The sequence below is a fragment of the Barbus barbus genome, assembly GCF_936440315.1.
Source record: "Barbus barbus genome assembly, chromosome: 50".
Lineage (NCBI taxonomy): Eukaryota > Metazoa > Chordata > Actinopteri > Cypriniformes > Cyprinidae > Barbus > Barbus barbus.
The window spans coordinates 4,796,825-4,818,155 of record NC_136728.1 but is presented as its reverse complement, the minus strand read 5'-3'; the positions used below and the strand labels follow the sequence as shown (position 1 = coordinate 4,818,155).

Here is a 21,331-nt window from a genome sequence, read left to right as displayed (position 1 = left end):
ATCGTGTACATTCAAAAGCATAAAAATCCACATACCCCCCAAAAAAGATACAGTACACACACTTTACATTTGTACATGCTTCTGGTTGTCTAGTGCTTGGCTGATTTGTTTTAAAACAATATTGCATCAATACTTTATATCCATGGAAGTGTATTTTTCACTTATTTTAGCAAACAATGTATTCATTTCTGAAATGAATATTGACTGTTTAATGTGTTGAAAATAATTAACAGTTAATATAATAGTTATAATAATACTTCCCCCCCCCCCATTTCCTGAGGCTACACTACTGGTTTCTCCCCAATTCCTGTAATTTATGATATTCACCATTATTATGCAACCCTTGTCTTGCCACTCTCTCCCACCCTCTAGGTCTAAATTGATGTCTACAATTACTTTGTAACCTCAAAAAAAAAAAAATCTAATTAAAATATTTAAGAAATTTATTAGTAATTTAATTTAATAAAATTACCAATATAGCCTTAACTATATATACGGTATGATACTTGGAAAACTATGCCATAAAATAAACATTATTTAAATATACTTTATTTTTCATTGTTCTACAATGATCTGTGGTTCAATGTGAAGACATTTATGATTACAAGTTGTTGTATTTTTAGGTGCAATTAATTGTGATTAATCACAGATTAATTAATCACGCTGCTAACTTTTTTTTTATTATTGATTCACAACCTTAACTTATCTATATGCCTTAATTTATTTATTTGCATAATTTATTTACGTACATTCTCAGAGGTGCTTTTTTGAAGTGCAGCATTGTACAAGAGCAAAGCGACAATATTTGGACAAAATACAACTGCAATTCCAAATTTGAGTTGTGAATCATGACATATGTGCCACAATTTGGCCTCAACGTATTTGTTAAGTAATGTGCCATTTTATTATTTGTTCATGTAAATGTTCAGGATAAATAGTAAATTAATGAAAGTATACACAGAATAACATATGTATGAGATTATTATTCTATGAAAGTCACAATATGTCTTCAAAATTGCGTAGTCCAGTTTACTCTTTCTAGATAAGTGCACGATTAGTCGCAGAAAATCCAGTATCCATTGACTGCACTTTAAAGGAACACTAGAAATAGGCACATTTTACCACTCCCCTAGAGAAAAACAGTTGAGTTTTACCGTTTTTGAATCCATTCAGCCGATCTCCGTGTCTGGCGGTAGCACTTTTAACTTGGTTTAGCATAGATCATTGAATCGGATTAGACCATTACCATTTGGTCATCAAAAATGACTAAAGAGACTCTTCTGTAGTTACATCGTGCACCAAGACTGACGGAAAATGAAAAGTTGCGATTTTCTATGCTGATATGTCTAGGAACTATACTATCGTTCCGGCGTAATAATCAAGGAAATTTGCTGCCGTACCGTGGGTGCAGCAGGCGCAATGATATTACGCAGCGCCTGAAAGTAGTCCCCGGCTATATCATAACTAGTTACCTAGCTGGGGACTACTTTCAGGCACTGCGTACTATCATTGCGCCTGCTGCACCCACGGTACGGCAGCAAATTTCCTTGATTATTACGCCGGAATGAGAGTATAGTTCCTAGCCATATCAGCCTAGAAAATCTCAACTTTTAATTTTCCGTCGGTACAGTGCACGATTTATCTACAGAAGAGTCAAATTTTAAATAGGAAAATTATCAAAACTCTTTGGTCATTTTTGAGCGAGATGCTAATGGTCTAATCCGATTCAATGATCTATTCTAAGCTAAGCTAAAAGTGCTACCACCAGACCCGGAGATCGGCTGATTGTATTCAAAAACGGTAAAACTCGACTGTTTATCTCTTGGGGAGTTGTAAAATGAGCCTATTTCCAAAAAAGTGGAGTGTTCCTTTAAGGTCTGTGGCAAACAGTGTCAAAGTTAAAATTGTTTGACTTGTATGTTGCATTCCAGTGTTTGACCTTCACACAACACTGGGCCAGGGGTACCAATGTAGCTTGACACTTTGATATAGTTCAGTGCACTGGGGAACATTAACACGGATCATGTGAAACAGCCATTATTCCCTACATTGGCTATTCTTGTCTTAATTCATTCTTTTTGGCAATGTAGGCTGATGTTGGGTTCTCTCCCTCCATCTATCTGTAAGATTGCAGGAGTTACGGGGCGCAAGGTCATGCTTTACCCACCCCCACCCCTCACCCTGCTCCTGCCTCAATTATTTGCTTCAGGGGGCAATTACTCCAGCCTCGACAGACCTCTCCATCCCATTTCCCTGTTTCTCTCTTGCAGTTCACATCACTCATTTCACATATACAGCTCCCAACTCATTTTCCATTTTTGTGCATGCATTCCTATTTTAAAATCAACCTATCTGTCTTCTTCTCCACATTCAAAGCATCAAGGTAATCTCTAAATACTTGATTTTCCTACATAAGCCAAATACAGTTTACACCAGGGGTAGCCAACCCTGTTCCTGGATGGCTACCATCTTGCAGAGTTTAGCTCTAACCCTAATCAAATATACCCAAACCAGCCAATCGTGGTGTTTAGGATGATTTGATCACCTACAGGTCTTTAGGAAAAAGTCCTCAGGTCTTGAGGACCCAGATTTTAAGATGGTGGCAGAAGGTCTGGACTCCACTGCAGCTTTAATTAGCCAAAGACGGCTCAACAGGCCATCTGACAGACATGTAAAGCAACCAACCACAGTTAGTTTTGTTCAGCATTCAGGTGTGAAATGTAAGGGTGTTAGAGGCATGAAAATATAAAGCTAATATCCCTACAGTAACAGACTGGCATGCAACCAATAAATAATTTATTCAAGAATGTTGTGCAACTTCTCTCCAACAATGGTGTGGAATCTATGCTGTGAACTTCACATACTTTTACAACTCAGTTTTTCAATTGATTCTGATAAGTGAACATTGTCCCAAGTTGTAAGGGGTTGTACACTCTAAAAAATGCTGGGTTTGTACACTCAAAAAAAAAAAAAAAATACAATCCGGTGCTGGGTAAAATATGGACAAACCCAGCGATTGGGTTGTTTTCAGCCAATAGTTGGGTTAAACGTTTAACCCAACCTTCTGGGCAGTAACCCAACCGCTGGGTCAAAACAACCCAATCGCTGGGTTTGACCACATTTTCCCCAGCGATTGGGTTGTATTTAACCCAGCATTTTTGTAGGGGGTTTGGCATCACAACGGCTTTGTTTCTAAGCAGTGTGTTGAAGAATGCAACATACACGTCTCCCAGAAATGAGAAAGGTCAGTTTCTATATGCCCTATGTATCAGACATTCAGCCATCGGTCAGTGAGTGTGACATCTCTGGCTGAGACCAGCAGTGAGGTAGCCCTCCAGGAGTGTGTTGCTACCCCTGGTTTACGGCAATGATTCTCAGCTGGTATTGCTTCAGGTCCCAGCAAGCCCACAACAAATCCAAATATTTCAACAAGTTTTTTCAAAATGTTAAGCTCTATCCTGTGATGTCAGCATAGGCCAGGGGAGACATGCAAATTGTGCATTCTCCATGAACGTGGTTTTCCAGCGGTTTTCAATTTCAGTCCTCAGCTCTGCATATTTTGCATGTCTCTCTTATATAACAACGTCGTTTGCATCGCGCTCCTCAGTTACTTGATCTTTTTTATTTATTTTGGTGCGTTAATCTGTTAAGTCACTTTGTGCAAGAAATTATGAGCCGCACTCATGAGAACAGTCTTCTTTTTCCATTTAATTTAACAACACACACTGAGGAAGGCTTGGTAGCCAAAACGTTTGTGTCTTTCCCTATCGGTGATGATTGTTGAATTAAATGGAAAAAGAAGACTGTTCTCGTGAGTGCGGATCATAATTTCTTGCACAAAGTCTCTTATGTAACACAAATTATTCAGACAACCAGCTCTTTAGATGAGAGCTCCATGCATGAACTGTGTTCCAATTGACATGGTCCCTACACAATGTTCTTTGCTCCCTACTCCCGGAGCACGGAAAATCCATTGAAGTTTACTTCACTTCGGAACATTCATTCACGGACTTGCTCTACGCCACTGCCTGCAGCATCTTCACACACAGAGGAAACTTACTAGAGAACTGTAAAGTGTGACATAATATACTGTACCTCTATAAATAAGTACAATTTAAATTAATGTCTCGCACACTTTAATGTCCTTTGAATGGAACATATACACTCCCTTCGAACTGGAATCATGGCGGAATATCCTGTGAGGTCCACTTCGCAGGGCACTTCCGGGTTGAATAGAACAAACGTCTGAAGTGATATGTGAGGACTGGAATTGAGAACCACTGATGTAGGCAAGGGGAATAGTGACAGGTCCACTTGTGCTTTTGGAAATCCAGTTTGTGGCATTGCATCATCTAGCATTTTCCATATCCTCCAAATGACTTTACCCATTCATATCCAACAAATGCTCCATCAAAGGTTTCTCATTTAGTAAGTGGCGTAACCTCTCAGCCTAAAGTAACGCACATGAAAACAGATGTCTTCCAATATTTCATTGAGGGCATCCTGGCCAGAAAAATAAAATAAACCAACAGCCTTTGCAAGGAGACACCTGAATTGGTACCTCTGTACTAAGATCAGAGTGGATATTGAGCGCTAGTCACTGCACGCATCAAATCGATACCAGCAGAAGCCAAGGGAAGACGGTGCAGATTCTGGGATGATTTATGCCTCGCAAATGGTGTCTAATACCCCGTTCAGAGCGTGATAGGCTCTACTAGGGCAGAAGCAATGCTGGAATATATAGCTATTTGATTCACGAGTGCACAGCACAGATCTGCAAACCCAAAGGGAAAAACTGTCTCAGCTTTTTTCTAGCGGGATAATTCTTTTCGGAACAGAGTGTATGACTGCTCGAGAAGCAAATCAAGTACTCAACATGCCACATCAGTAGCTGAGAGGTCTACAGTTCTACATCATAATGGAGTTCAGTGGGCTGAACTTTCTGTGTTGCAAACCGCATAAGAAGAGCTGCATCCCATTTTGATTCAATCCCTTGAATTATAACTAGGTGTCGACAAAGGTGCATTCGCACTGACAGTGATTAAATTGCTTGGAACTCTCTGTTCTGTTTGTTGCAATATTCTATAGTGTCGCTACTCCTACTACAACCAGCTGAATTGGGAGATGAATCACAAGAGCTACACCAATGGTTTTTGAGGCCAAGGACCCCAAAATATAATGATTGCCTTGTGAGGGACTCTCTTTCTAACATACAATGGCAGCTATTCAATGTCTTTTATGAAAACCATCTATACAGCACGAGAGGTTCTGGAGCGTTCACTTTAATGCGTCCAACATAGCCAGTGTTACGGAAAATCAAAAATAGTGCATACATTATCCCACACTCTATATAACTGCATTTGTCCTTCCGTTCCTCTTGGTCTTCTTATCTGTATCCATCTATTCCCTGTTTCCCTCTATCGTTCTGTTGTTGTGTCTCTTTGATGCTGTGTCAGTAGAGGAGAGCGAGAGAGCAAGATACCGTGGATAATGAGCTTTAATCAGGCCCAGAGCTCACAGGAAGCACAATCATCAGAGCCCTGATGTTCAGACTAGCCACTCGCTGTGCTCAACACACACACACACATACACACACACACACACACACACACACACACTATGTTCACAATGCAGTATTACCTGCTATTTTTTAAATCACTAGTATATTTAGTATTGTAAATTTAAATACTGCTTGCAAAAGTATGTAATATACAGTGTGTACTGTGCAGTACACTAGCATTCAATTATAAAAAAAAAGAGCTCTACCTCAAACTCCCAGATCAAATACACTCCAGTGTGTGTGTTTATGTTTGTGTGTTTGCATTTCTTATCCCTCTAAACCTCGATACGCTAATGCTAATCTATTTACTTGGCTGACTTTGAAACTTGCCTGAAATCTAGATTAAACCTCTAGTTTTTAGAGAAGCACTGAACCGCTCACATGAAGAAAAGCATACATATATTTATATATGTTTACACACACACATACACACAGGGACTTATCTACTTTCTGCAGACTACGGTATGTGTATGTGTAGCTATGAGTCAATGTAAACTCTATAATCTCGGGAGTTACAAATGTTAAATATTCCCTTAGGCCTCGACAAGGCGCCACATCCCACTCGCATTCACACACGTACACTATACACTCATGTTCAATCACAGAGACCATCAGTTACACACCCACTATCAAACACAAGCTCTGTCCAAAGCCTTGTGAGCCGCATTGCTATATAGTGTTTACCCAGTCAGCTATCTTCTGAGGTACGCAAAAAAAAAAAAATAGAAGCAAGTGATTTAAAACACTCAATGTTGACAGCAAATAGCACTCCTCAAGTGAAGCACATGAGCCAGGCGACTCACAATTGATAGCATGTTGCTAAGCTAACAATGTGATACTCTTATAAGCTTAACGATGGATGGACGGACGGACGGATGGATGGAAATAGTTAGAAATAGTACATAGAAGGGAAGTCTGATTGCGTCTAATGAGCTTCAGTGTGTTTAGATTTGAATTTTGACCTTTGGAGTTTGAATAGTCTTGGCTCATCTGAACATTCCGTCGATGTAAATCAATGGGATTTTTATGATTTTTAATCTTCAGTTTTATGAAAACCCGTAAATCAGTTCAGTTAGAAAAGATAGAGCACACTCGAGTCAGAACAGTCTGAAGATTTGGGCTGAGTTTGGAGACTCTCGGAGGAGTAGCATTTAGAAATGTTAGTCTCAGAAAAAGAATAATAATAATAATAATAATAATAATAATAATAAGTTTAAACTTTCTCAAGCCAATTTAATAATGACAAAATCTAAAAAAAAAAAAAAATACTAAAACCAAAATTTTAAAATAAAATCTAATACTAAATATTAATAAATAAAACAATGGCATATAAATATTAAGGTACCAAAATAAACAAAACTAAAATAAAATAAATAAATAAATAAATAAATAAATAAATAATAATAATAAAAATGACAAAGCTAACAAAATGACTAAAACTTTAGTAATTTAAAATTTTACAATTAAAATGAAAACAGAACCTATAAAAATCGAATTCAAAATATTTATAAATACTACAATGATATATGAATGTTACTACAACAGCACAAAGGACGTGAAAACAAATAAAGGTATCATAGGTCTATATTGCATATTTCAAGTCTTCTTATGCTATATGATAGCTTTGTGTGATAAACAGACCGAAATGAAATGAGTTATTTGAGTTTCATGTTTGGCTGAAGTGTTTCGTTAAACCCAAACTGAAATCCTTATCTAACGCTCATAGCTTCCATAACATCATCTTTTTTTTTTTTTTTATCTAATCCTATTTCTTATAATCCCTCAACAAGACTGCTGTGAGTTTGGCCATGTGCGCTTGTGTGGACTTCATGCAGTTGCGTCCTCGATATAAAATCAGAGGTGTGGACACTCCAGAGAATGACTGTGAGAATCTCATTCCCAGCAGTACACAGCGTCTGGACTGAGGTGCCAGGACGGAAACAGAGAATGCAACATTTGCATTTAAAAAGGTGACATTTGCAATGCTGGTCTGGAGGCGCAGGCATGAGAGGAGAGACAGGTGCTGGGATAGCCCATATTCATCTCGGTGACAGGAGGACGACAATGAGAATGTCAAAGCCAAGAGTTACACAGCACACCAAATCACACACACACACACACACACGCTCCGAAACGAAGGCCGCTGTCCAAAATAACCCTGACAATCCACCCCCTCATCTCTCAAGCCCATGTGGAGATAAATTGGTGGCTGTTCGAATCAACGTTTACCTCATACCGAAGTAATTACGTGAAAACAAGGGCTGGAAATTGTAATATCTGTTGTAGTCGCATTAAACTTCAAGTTCAGGCGAAGTGGAACATGCATTATTTATGTGAAATGTGGAATAAATGATAATGTAAACACAGACTGTTTAGACCTGAGGAGCTTATGATTAGTGTGAGTTGAATTGTCTTCATTGTTAGTGAAGTGCAAGCGGGTCGTTTGGAGTTCATGTTGCGGTGTTGGTGCAATGAACAATGAACTGCTAGATGCAGAGTGAAAAATGTGCATTAAAGAATTTCAATGTTTTCTGAACAAGGCAGAATGGTAATGTCATGAATCTTTGGCCATGTACCATGTTAACAGCATGTTTCTTTAAACATGTACATTACCTGTCAACATTTTTTAATTTAAGCGTCTGCCAAACTGGATGAAATTAGTTTTATTTGATAAATATATTTGCATGTATTGGATCAAAATATAATACAATATATATATATATTTTTTTAATACATATATAATTGAATGAATATTTATATTAATATATTTTCTACAAATGCTATTCATCTTACAATTTTCATAAAAACTGTATTGTGTTGGCAGTCCTACAAAACCATAAGTCTCTGAGCCTCAGGTGCTGTTTGTTTCCAGCAAGATCTTATTTTGGGCCTCTGCCTTCTGGCGAAACCTCAAATGTGCAAATATCTGAAAGAATTGCAGTGTTTAAGGTCTCTAATCTTGCTGAGTTTATTTATTGCTGATCGTCCCGGCCAAATCCCTTCCTCATTAATATCCGTTGGAGCAAAAGGAAAACATTTGCTCTAGGTTTGCATATAAAATTATACATTTTAAGCATATGTATTTGGGGATATTCTAATATTAAGGCATTCCACAAGCTTGCCCCCATTACAAATAATAACAAGCATCTCATATTTTAATATGCCTCCCTTGAAAGACAATTATCTTTATCATCTTCAGTTTCAGTCTCTGTGTTATTATGAAATTAAGTAAATAATCATTTAAAAAAAGTTTTACTTGGCAATTCACTTAACTTATTTTTTTTATTATTATTAGTTACTTAATAATTTTAAGGCAATGGGTTTCCTCAGCTTTTTTTTAAGTTACCGTTAAGTTAAGTTAACCTGTTAAGTTAAGTTAAGTCAACTTATCACTTTTTTACAGTGAGGGGGAAGATTTTCAGTGAATAACAACAATTTTTTTTTTTTTTTTTTTTCACAACAACTTTTTCGAGATAACTTCAGAAGACTTGAAATATATAGCACATGATTTACACTGACTACTTTTATGGTGCTTTTTGTCATTTTTAAAGCTTGAGAGAACTTATATTGCATTATTATCATAATACACTTTAATTGCATGGACAAGGGCAGCGTTAACATTCTGCTAAATCACTCCTTTTGCGTTTCACAGAAGAAAGCTAGTTTTTCTAAGAGTAAATATTCAGAATTTTCATTTTGGACTGAATTATATCTTTGAGAAAGAACAGACATTCTTGTATGTAAAGCTGACATCAAAGCAAAAATGATCTCTTACCTTCATTAAGACGGATTCACTGAGCTTTTCTCGGTTTACAATCTTTATTGCGACTTTCTGACATGTGACACAGTGGACCCCGAGCTTTACAAGACCTAGAGAAAAAAAAAAAGAAAGAAAAGGTTAAAAGAAAAATATTAGTTTAATCATTGGTCTGCAACATGGCTGAGCAATGTTTTCGCTCACAATTTAATCAGGAAACCCCTCTCACGGGCCATTTCCTGTTACACACAAGCACGTTTCCCTCGGCATCTGCCAGATGCTTCATTCATATCTCAAGACAAACAGCGTCAGGTACAGCAGATAAGCAAAACTGCGAGAGGAACTGATGGCGAACAGCTACCTAAAGGCCTTTCTGCTTTATCACTCGTGACGTGGAGCTTCATGGTGTGCGAGCAGCACGGTGGCTTGAGGAAATCATTTCTCACAAACATCCGCCACACGCTTAACACTTTTATTAGTCAAAGTGTTAATGTTCACAGGCTTTCCGCTTCATGCTTTCCCCTCACTTCTCGATACTACTCCACGTTCAAGGACTTTCTAAAGAAAAATCTTCAGCGTAAACACCTCGGGTTCTTCGGTGATTGTTGAGCAAGCGTTTTCAAATGAGACAAAAGCCACTAAAGACGATTCAGCAAAGTTGTTTGAGTAGAGTTGGAATTGTTGGGTAGATAGGGAGGGCTGCACGCCTGCGTGAGACAAGATAATGAATGTTTCGTATCCTAAGGTGCACGCGTATCGGAAAACTGACAGGAGCGTAAACAGAAAACGCTGTGATTTGCAAAGAGGATGCTGTGAATGTTTTTGGTTTGTATTTAAGTGTAAGAAACCCCCACCTCATCCCTTCCAACCCCTCGTCCCTGATGACACTCAACAGACACTCCTGAACAACCTCTGCTCTCATGTGACTCGATGGCTCTTTATGAGCTGTGGAAAAATGGCTGGTTTTGAAGAGTCATAAGATGGAGTGCAAAACTGTCCACTGCTGAAGAGGAGACAAAACAGTGAATACTATTTTTATGCCTTTAAAGGAACAGGGCTGTTCAATTATTATATATTATATTATATTATCACATTATATAACATGATATTATATCACATTATATTACATGATATTATATCACATTAGAATATATTATAACACTATATAGATATATTTGTATAGCACTTTTCACAATACAAATCATCATTCAGCTCAAGTTTTTCTGTTCACTGTGCGTGTGAAGCAATAAGTGGCAGATTGTGTTTTAATTATTTTTTTTATTAATTATTTTTATTAAAGTATACAGTCACTTCATAAACAAGTTTTTTATTTATTTTAGAAATTGATATTAAAAAACAAGAGTAAAACAGCTGTCTTGATAATTTAATTAAAAAAGTCTCATTGAAAAATGTATTAAGAAAATTGTCATTATTTTTGATTATCTTTGATTACTATTTCAAAACATTAAGTACCTGAATTATTGTCATTCAATAACACATTAAACTGCAATTCATACAGTAACTTCAGTACACCTTTTCTGATTAACATTTTAATTTTTGAAATTCGTTTTTTTTTAAATGGCTGTTTTTCTTAATTAGGATTAATAAAATGGTTTTAAATTTTTTTTTTCAAATTAGTCATGTGGTTCAACCAACATGCACAAAAATAAAGTCAATAAGTCTCTTAAAATATCAGATCTGACCTTTTAGGACAAGGCATGTCATGTGGTGCGACTCGATATTTATGAATGAATAATGTAAACTATAAATTAATTAAATTAATGAAAATTATATAGACCAAATCTATAATCCACATCAGCTTCAGCTTCTCTTCAGTGGAGAGAGAGAAAAAAAACCTGCTTCAATTACATTAATGTATGATAAACGATTCACAGTCCGGGTAGAACCAGTCTCAGGTCTGGATCTGGACTGCAAACTGCTAATTGGTGACCTCTGATATAGGGTGCACCAAACGGGACATATTATACGATATAGCGCTGCACCCTGCAAGAGAGGGAATATCATTCAAATGTCAGCCGCAGCTAATTAAACAATAATGACACTTGATGGCAAACCCAACAGAGTGTGTGTGTGTGTGTGTGTGTGTGTGTGTGTGTGTGTGTTTGTATGTGTGGGCAAAACCATTAGTATGGATCCAATCATCAGAGGTCAGTGGCTAGAATAAAGAAAGAAAATCTCATAAAAGGAGGAAAACACGAACAAAAACACCCCAAAAATGAAAAGCCATCACTCAAAATGTCCTTTCTCATAATCAAAGCCCTCTGTTTATAAGACAGGAGGAGGAAAAGAGTTTCATGCACTTTGAGCGCTGTGACCTATTCCAGCTAGCTATGATAATACACAAAGACATTAGCACAGAATATATATGTGGAGAGCATATCACAGTCAGACGTCATACCGCATGACATTATCACAAAGATACAGCGCATTAAGTCTAAGGGCAGAAGAAATGGCCTTATCAAAAAGAAGAGAAAAGCCACGCGACGGGGAAAATGCTCGGCAAAACCCTTCGTGCGCGCTTCATCTGCTCTGATAAGAATTCAAGAACACTTGGTGGAGTCTCGGCGTATGATTGACGACAGGGCGGCCGCTCGCTCCGTATCGATTACAGTCTTTGTGTGCCTTCCCGATCAATGAAATTAAAAGAGCTTCTGTCCTCAGCAACATCATAATAATAGTCAAAAACACAATATTCACCTTGACCCAAGTGTTAATATATGCCTTAATGTATATTGCAGTTGCAGTTGTCAATACTCGAGGAGATATACTTAACATATTTTATCTTCATGGCTGAAGAGCTGCTGAATTATAGCCATGGCATATTTTGTCATTTTAATCAATAACATAGAATTTTTGAATCACTGCTCTTCCAAAAAAAAAAAAAAGAAGTGATTTCCATTTAAAAAAATAATAATACATACCATCAAGTGTAAGTTTCCATAAAATACTTGACTACTTTTCTGTACGACTAGTTATTTACTATAAATAAGCAATCCTGAAAGCCCGACTACTATATATAACAAGACTTACTGTAGATTACCAAAAAATAAATAATAATAATAATAATAAAGGAATACTTTACTCAAAAATGAAAATTGTACAACAGGGTCCTCAAAGATGTAGTACTCAGTCCATCCAAGATGTAGATGAGTTTGTTTCTTCATCAGATTTGGAGAAATGTATCATTACATGACTTGCTCATCAATGCATCCTCTGCAGTGAATGGGTGCCGTCAGAATGAGAGACCAAACAGCTGATAAAGACATCACAATAATCCACACCACTCCAGTCCATCAATTAACAATTGTGAAGCGAAAAGCTGCGTATTTGTACAAAACAAATCCATCGAGACGTTTTTAAAACTTCAAACTTCCAGGTAAATCACGAGTCCTCTTTCCATAATATTGCTTTCGCTAGTGAAAAAGTCATCCGGTCTGAATCAGAGGAGAAATATGCACAAATTAAAGCACCGTTTACAAGTCAAAACAGCTCTAAATAAACATGTTGGTGGATTTTGATGTGAGAGACAACAGGGGATGGACTCTTTCACTGAAGGGTGAAAAATAGATTTTGGCCAGAAGTAAGAATTTAAAGTTTTAACACCTTGAATAGTTTTGTCTCTTACAAACGTACAGCTTTTCATCATAGTTAATTGATGGACTGGAGTTGTGTGGATTATTGTGATGTTTTTATCAGCTGTTTGGACTCTAATTCTGACGGCACCCATTCACTGCAGAGGATCCTTTGGTGAGACACTGATGTAATGCTACATTTCTCTGAATCTGTTATGAGTAAATATTCAGCAAATGTTCAGGGTTTTTTTTTTTTTTTTGGATGAACTATTCTTTTAAAATAGTGAAACAGAAATAATGTTTAATATCATAAAATGTTGGAAAAGGAATAATGTTTAGATACATTTTTGATACTAGCTTGAATATCTTATCTAGTGTTCCCTTTGTGTTATGATCATACTGCAAAATTGACCCGTTTTGCTCCGAAATAACTGACTCCAGATTATTTTTATTTCTCCTAAGGCACTGAAATAAAGTTTTCTGAAGCTCTAATTTTGTTATCGTTAATTTTGTATATTCACACAAACTTGCAGACAGTATGTCTTCATGTCTGCTGGCTCATGACTTCTGAGAATTAGCAATAATCAACAATCTCTCTATCAGGCGTTATTAGATTTTAGCACATTGTGGCTGTGAACCTACTGTGCAAAATATCCAGGTTCTCAAGCAGGCATCATGTTAAGGACTTTCTACCACTGGGCATTTTCCAAAAATGAAGGATTATGGAAAATAAAAATAAAAATGGGTGTAGAAAATGGTTTTGGGCACTCAGGGAGTTCTCTTGCTAGTTAAGGATAGATAATAATAATAATAATTTTGGGGATGCATAGAGGAAAGAATGAATGAAGGAATGATGATTGGGACAGACTGAATAATCGACAGACAGGCGATAGATAGATAGATAGATAGATAGATAGATAGATAGATAGATAGATAGATAGATAGATAGATAGATAGATAGATAGATAGATAGATAGATAGATAGATAGATAGATAGATAGATCTAGTGTTCAGATGCAAACATTTGTTTCCTCTCCAAGAAACATGGGCAATGCTGTTTAAAAGGTGGGCTCTACCTTAAAATTTCAAACAAATGGAAAAGTTTCCGGCACATATGTGGCTCCCATAACCACCTCCTTATTCAAATGAGCCCCTCAGGAATTATTCAGGAATCTATAATTATGCATTCCTTTTGCTGACGTGGAGTTTGAAGCATTAAAAATAGATCTGAGCGGAACGGCAGCACAAGCCCCACTGGAGTCCCACCGCTGTGTTTTGACTGCCTCTCTTTTTCTCACCATCGCTAGATCCGCAATGCTCTCGGCCTGTCGTCCAGGAGGATGTGTTTTTCTGACAGGCCCCATCTCGATGTCCCCGTCCCGCTCTGGACGCGTCACTGACAGGCTGCGGGAAATCTGGATTCCTTACGACAGCGCTGCTAAATTCGGTTGATGGGGCGTCCAGGGGTTTTGCCGAAAGCATTTTTTAGCATATTTGCTTCAAAAGCACAATGAGTCGCCGCTGCAACTTCCAGGGCTGGCGCTTTTCCCGGCAGTGTACGAATACATGGTTTTGTATATGTGGGCGTCTGTCATTTATGCCGAAAGACCTTTACTGCTCAGCCTTATGATACCTTCCTCCCAGTAGGGGTGATCAAATTTTGAGGAGGTGCATGCATACATTTGAATGTCAATTAGACTCCGCTGACAGGTTTGGCGACGTGTACAGACAGTCAAGTGTTTGGTTGTTGAAGCAAACGCAGTCACACGTGACAAACTGGGCCACCTACTGTCACCCGTACCAAAATAAGGTGGGTAAATGTTCCGTGTAAGGAACATAAGCATTCTACAACAGGAAATAAATTGCATTGCTTTACTATATTCTAGATACTATATTCTATAATTTTTTTCTACACGTGTCTACACAGTGCCCTACTTTACCTGAATTCACCCTATATTTTTCTGTTAAGCTCATTTATAATAATTTCTTTGACGAAAAATATTCATCATAATTTTCGTCAACATTTTGAGATGATAGCGAAATAAAAACTCTTTTCGAATGACAAAAACAATGACAAAAATATATTGACATTTTCGTCAACGAATAAAAGTTAGAATGTTAGGGAGGAACGATTGGGAAGAGATCCAGTCAGAACGAATCTGCTGCATGGAAAGAAGGGTAGATGAGCACATTTCAACTGTAATGCTCTGATCATACGCTTGCACACACTTGCTGTGCGTCTCATAAAATGTTACGAGAAGAGCAGAAATATGGATAGAGTAAAGTGTGATGACGCAAGAGAGCAATTAATTCAGTTTGGTTTTCTGAGCACACACAGCCAAATCTTGCACACAGAAAAGCACCTCTCAAACAGCCCACGATTACTCAATTCAGTCCTCTTTCGGAAAAATACTCACAAAAAGATCTCAAATTGTCCGTTTTGACGAGTATTCATGTAAACGCACCCTGAAGTCAAGGTTTCTTAACTTTTAACACCCATTGACCTTTAGAATAAAACTTTTTAAGACCAAAATTTAAAGGCTGATTTAAAGGCAACTGTACCTTTAAAATGTCTATATGTAAATGAGCCTTGCTATGACTGGCTAACCTCAGGATAGTAAATAAGCACCGATTAAACTGACATTTAAGACTAAAAATTTAAATTAAAGGCTGTTTTAAAAGGCTACTGTACCTTTAAGATATCTATGTGTGAATGAAATCTGTTATGATTGGTTAATCTCAGCATACCAGAATAGAAATAAACATTTATGAAACTTGATAAGGCTTAAAATTAAATTAAAAGCTGTTTTTGAAGGCTACTGTACCTTTAAGATCGCTATAGTATATGTAAATTGATTATGATTGGCTAACCTTGGCATAGTAAACAAGTCCTGATTAAACTGAAATTTAAAGGCTGATTTAAAGGACACTGTACCTTCAGGATGTTTCTATGTAAATGAGCTCTGTTATGATTGGCTAATTTCAGCATACCAGTATCTTAAATAAGCACTGATTAAACTTTGTGAAATGAAACTTAAATTAAAGGCTGTTTTTAAAAGGACTGAACTTTCTAAATCTTCAATTCAAGGCCCTCTTTGAAGGCTACCGTCCCTTTAAGACCACTATACTGTACGTAAATGAGCTCTGTTATGATTGGTTAAATTCAACATTCCAGCATAATAAATAAGCATTTATATAAGCACTGAAATATGGGCAGTCACGTTAATGAGCACAAAGTCCTTTCAAGGTAAGTCGGGTAATTCGACGGCCATCCTGACCATGAACTAACTAACTATTTTCCAGCCAGGAAGTCCTTGAATGAAGAAAGATCTTCCAAATCATCAAAACTGCAAGCCAAGCTTATATTTGGTATGTACAACAATGTAATGCGCTAAAACATTAATTTGTCAACAACTATCTATAATTTAAAAGCAAATCAATATATATTTTTTTGTTCAGACTGCTCCAGCTTATGCTCATGCTAATGCGCATGCTAATGTAAACAAACAGGCAATTTCTCTATCAAAATGGCTCTTTGGAAGAAGACAATGGAAGTGTGGTGTTATAAGAGGTTTGTGAGAAATCAATAACAGGGTTCACAGTCTCACGAGGTGCTTGTAGCCATCAGGTTTCTTTCTCCACAAGATCTGCACGCATTATTTTGTTCCTCTCTACACGACCTGTGAGGCTATAAAGGGGCTGTCCCATAATGTTCCTCGCGTTCCTCCAGGAGTCGATCCATAAGCTGATTCATACCCACAGATGAGCTTTAACCTCTCATTGTGTGTGAGTAAATACACAGCGTTTGCGCGTGCATGGATACGGCGTGTGTCGGGTGCGATCAGGGACTCCTGGTCCAGGCCAGCAGCAGATGTTTGCTGCTGAACAGATTAGCGTCGACAGCCCCAGAGGCTCTTTTGGACCGGTCGACATGCTTGTGTAACGGTGGCGACCGCAGCGGTTTGCACATGCTGTGTCTCTTCCATTATTATCTTGTCATTAATGCCATAATGTTACGCAACAACCACAGATTCCTCCACCAGGCCCAGCGAGGAATTCTACACATCATTAAATAACCCTATTTGATGGATATTATTAATATTTGTGACACAGTAATACAAAAAAAATAAAATAAAACAATATCAAGTGAATATTTGGCACTGACAAATAAGATTGTCAATGTTGTTTTAGTATTTATATGCTATTATAGTTTATTAATATTTTGAATTGGCTTTTATTATCATATTTTCAGTTGTCATTTTATTTTTAGTTAAAATTTTTTAGTAATTTTTTGTGCTTTTTCTATTTGTATTCATTTTTATTTCTATCTTTTTATTAGTTTGTATTTAAGATTTTAATTTTAAAACATAAATATTAAATTAAATATATGTAGAATTTTCAAGAAATGTTTCAATTTAATCTCCCAAAAATGTGTGGTGTAACCATCAAATAAAAACATATTTCCTTACGTACTGCATATATGTAAGTGTGGTGTACATCTTAATCATTATTTTTAAAAAGATTTTTAAATGAATATTTGAATTTTAACAAATATTTTAAAAAAATTAAATTCATTGCTTTTTTTTGTTTGTTTTTTGAGGCGCACCACATGACATTTTATAACCCAAAATAGCATTGCCTTGTCCAAAAAAATTAAAAAATAAATAAAAGTTCTGAAATAATGAATTTACTTCAAAAGTGTCCAATATTAGGGTGTAAGCGAGATAAATTAAGTAATATTCAGCACATCATGGCTCTGTATGTATGTATGTATGTGTGTGTGTGTGTGTGTGTGTGTGTGTGTGTGTGTGTATATGTATGTATGTATATATATATATATATATATATATATATATATATATATATATATATATATATATATATATATATATAAAGCATTTCTAACTATATTTTTTTAAGTTAAAGAGTAATTTTATACAAATGTTATAACAAACAAATAAAATCATTAAGTTTTAAGGAAGTCACACCACATGACATTTTACAACCTAAAATAACTTTGCCTTATCAAAAACATCTGTTCTGAAATCATTTACTTTGAAACTTTCCAACATTTGGGGGTTAGGCAGATCATGTGATCACAAAATGGCCGCCACCATGAGTGGGACCACCCTTACATAGAATAAAACCACTTTTATTAGGCCACTGATAAGATTCCCTCTCATCATGGGAGTTGCATACTCTTGCATATATTTGGGATTTGTCACATGTGGTGTCCTGAACATCACGTGGAGTGTGTTCAGTGAATGTGGATGTGATTGCATTACTGCTGTATCACGCACACGCTCCTCCGCGGCTTCATGAATGCACTTTGTTGTGTTGTTGCTGACGGAGGAGCCTGTGTGCTTCCCATGGCTCAAACTTCCAGACTCAAAGCACATCTCCTGCGTTTGAAGCTGTCAGAGAGCAGATCCACTGCACACATCCGTCTGGAGTAAGAACACTGCCGCTGGGGTTCGGAAGGACACTTCTAGAAGAAGACGATGTGGAGTTTTTTCGCACCGCACAGCTCCCTTGTGGTATGAGATAAACATATATGTATAAATATGGAAATATACATAGATCAATGGTTTAATATTCTATCTATCTTCACCGAATAGGAATGATAAGAGAGCGCAGCCCATCAGATCGGCTCTCCAACTGCGAAAGTAGTAAAATCCAGACGGAAACTTTTATTTATCCACCCTTTCATTCCGCTCATCCGTTTTCCACTCGTGGTAAGACCTCCCTCTCTGCTGGAGATAAAGCTATCAGAAGATCAAGCGATCTTTAAACTCTGCAGAGAGGCGAGAAAACCAGGTGGAGAGGAGGCAGGGAGGCCTGCTATCCGTGTGTGTGAGTACGGGCACACGAGTACGTCTTCTCGGCTGGATCGATGGACTGGGATATCTCCCACAGCTTGAGTCTCTCACAGCCTCATTTATCCTACATGAGTGTATGTGGCGCGCCGCGGTGGCCAAACAGCCCTACACGCCCTGAAAGACTATTACACGTCTCTGCTGGCTTCAGCGGCAAATGGATAATGTGTGTGGTATTTTTTTTGGTTTGTTTCATGAGGCAGAAACCTTGTGGTGCAGATTCCAACAGATATTGGATTTGTTTACACTTTGTTTTTGCTCTGAAATACGGTTTAAATATTAGTGGTTTTTGTTAATATTTTGAAATATATATATATATATATATATATATATATATATATATACACATATACATATATATATATATATATATATATATATATATATATACACACACACACACACACAGTGCCCTCCAACAGTATTGGAACAGTAAAGACAAAATTGCTCTGTTGGCGGTGGAGTCAAGACATTTACAAATACGATTAAAAGATGAATATGAGACAAAACTACAGAATGTCACATTTTATTATTGGGTGATTCAACACATAGATGTTTTACCAGCTAAGAAGTTCAGCACTTTTACAGTTTCATCCCTCTATCTGATGTGAGCATAAGTATTGGAAGAGTTGCCTCTCAGGTCTTTCTAAGTGATCAGCTGTGTCCTGTTGCAGTAATTCTTCAGATATTAAAAGCAGGGAATATGTTGTATCAGTTATATCCATCACTTCTGTGTTCTGAATCTTGCCTTCGATGATGACACACACAAACCAGGATGAAGATGAGGGAGCTGACTTTGAGAGAAAAGCAAGCAATTTGGATGCGATAGCAAAAATAAAGGGCATAGAGAAATCAAGACTTTGGAAACGACCAGCGACACCAGCAACCAACAACTAACTGATCAGCTGAGAAAACAACAGTAGTTGATGACAGACAAATCATAAAAGCTTTGAAAATGAACCCTAAAAGACATGTCTGTACAATCACCAACAACTTCCAGAAAGCTGGGGTGATGCTCTGACAATCTACTGTCCTCAGGAGACTTTGACACAGAATTACAGATGCTACACAGCAAGATGCAAACCTCTGACCAGCACCAAACATAGAAAGACAAGATTAAAGTTTGCAAAAAAAGCACAAAGGTGAGCCAGAAGAGTTTTGGAACTGTGTTTATGGACCGATGAGACAAAGATGAACCTTTATCTAAGTGATGGGAAAGCAAAAATGTTGAGAAAAAAAGGGAACTGCAAATGATCCCAAGCATACAGCCTCATCTGTAAAGCATGGTGGAGGTGTTGTCATGGCATGGGCATGCATGGCTGCCTCTGGAACAGGCCCTCTCAACTTTACTGATGACTTAATGTATGATGACAGTAGCAGAATGAATTTGGAAGGGTACAAAACCATCTTGCCTACCAACATTCAAGAAAATGCCTCCAGATTCATTGGGAAGTGCATCAGGACAATGACCCAAAACACCCTGCCAGTTCAGGCAAGGAATTTATAAGAAATGGAAAGTCTTAGTTTGCCCAAGTCAATCTCCAGATTTAAATCCGATTGAACATGAATTTCACCAGCTGGAGAGGACAGTAAAGGCAGAAACTCCCCAAAACAAGCAACAATTGGGATTGGCTGCATTAAAGGCTGGGAAAATTATTTCAAAGTATGAGACCAAGAGTCTGGTGATGTCTATGGGTCACAGACTTACTGCTGTGATTGTGTGCAAGGGACCTGCAACTAAATAATAGCTTTTAATCTTTTATATCTGCCTTATGTTCAACTGTCCCAATACTTATGCTCACATCAATGAGTGGGATGAACTCTAAAAGTGCTGTTCTTTTTATTTGGTAAAACTTGTATGTGTTGAAACGGCTAATAATAAAATGTGACATTCTGTAGTTTTGTCTCATCTTTTAATCATACTTGCAAATGTCTTGACTCCACAGCCAAAAGAACATGTATATATATATGTGTGTGTGTGTGTGTGTGTGTGTGTGTGTGTATACACACACACACACACACACACACACATATACACATACATACACGTATATACAAACCCGATTCCAAAAAAGTTGGGACACTGTACAAATTGTGAATAAAAACAGAATGCAATGATGTGGAAGTTTCAAATTTTAATATTTTATTCAGAATACAACATAGATGACATATCAAATGTTTAAACTGAGAAAATGTATCATTTTAAGGGAAAAATAAGTTTATTTTAAATTTCATGGCATCAACACCTCAAAAAAGTTGGGACAAGGCCATGTTTACCACTGTGTGGCATCCCCTCTTCTTTTTATAACAGTCTGCAAACGTCTGGGGACTGAGGAGACAAGTTGCTCAAGTTTAGGAATAGGAATGTTGTCCCATTCTTGTCTAATACAGGCTTCTAGTTGCTCAACTGTCTTAGGTCTTCTTTGTCGCATCTTCCTCTTTATGATGCGCCAAATGTTTTCTATGGGTGAAAGATCTGGACTGCAGGCTGGCCATTTCAGTACCCGGATCCTCCTCCTACGCAGCCATGATGTTGTAATTGATG

The 21,331-nt window shown here is 37.2% G+C and overlaps 1 protein-coding gene across 1 annotated transcript in view; it reads right to left on the bottom strand.

Annotated features, from left to right (window-relative positions):
* LOC306868576 (serine/threonine-protein kinase BRSK2) overlaps window positions 1–21,331 on the bottom strand; it is a 208,903-nt gene that overhangs the window by 77,836 nt on the left and 109,736 nt on the right. The window contains exon 2 of the mRNA XM_079414828.1: window positions 9,336–9,430. Within this exon, the coding sequence (XP_079270954.1) occupies window positions 9,336–9,430 (95 nt within the window). The remainder of the gene's footprint in view (window positions 1–9,335; window positions 9,431–21,331) is intronic.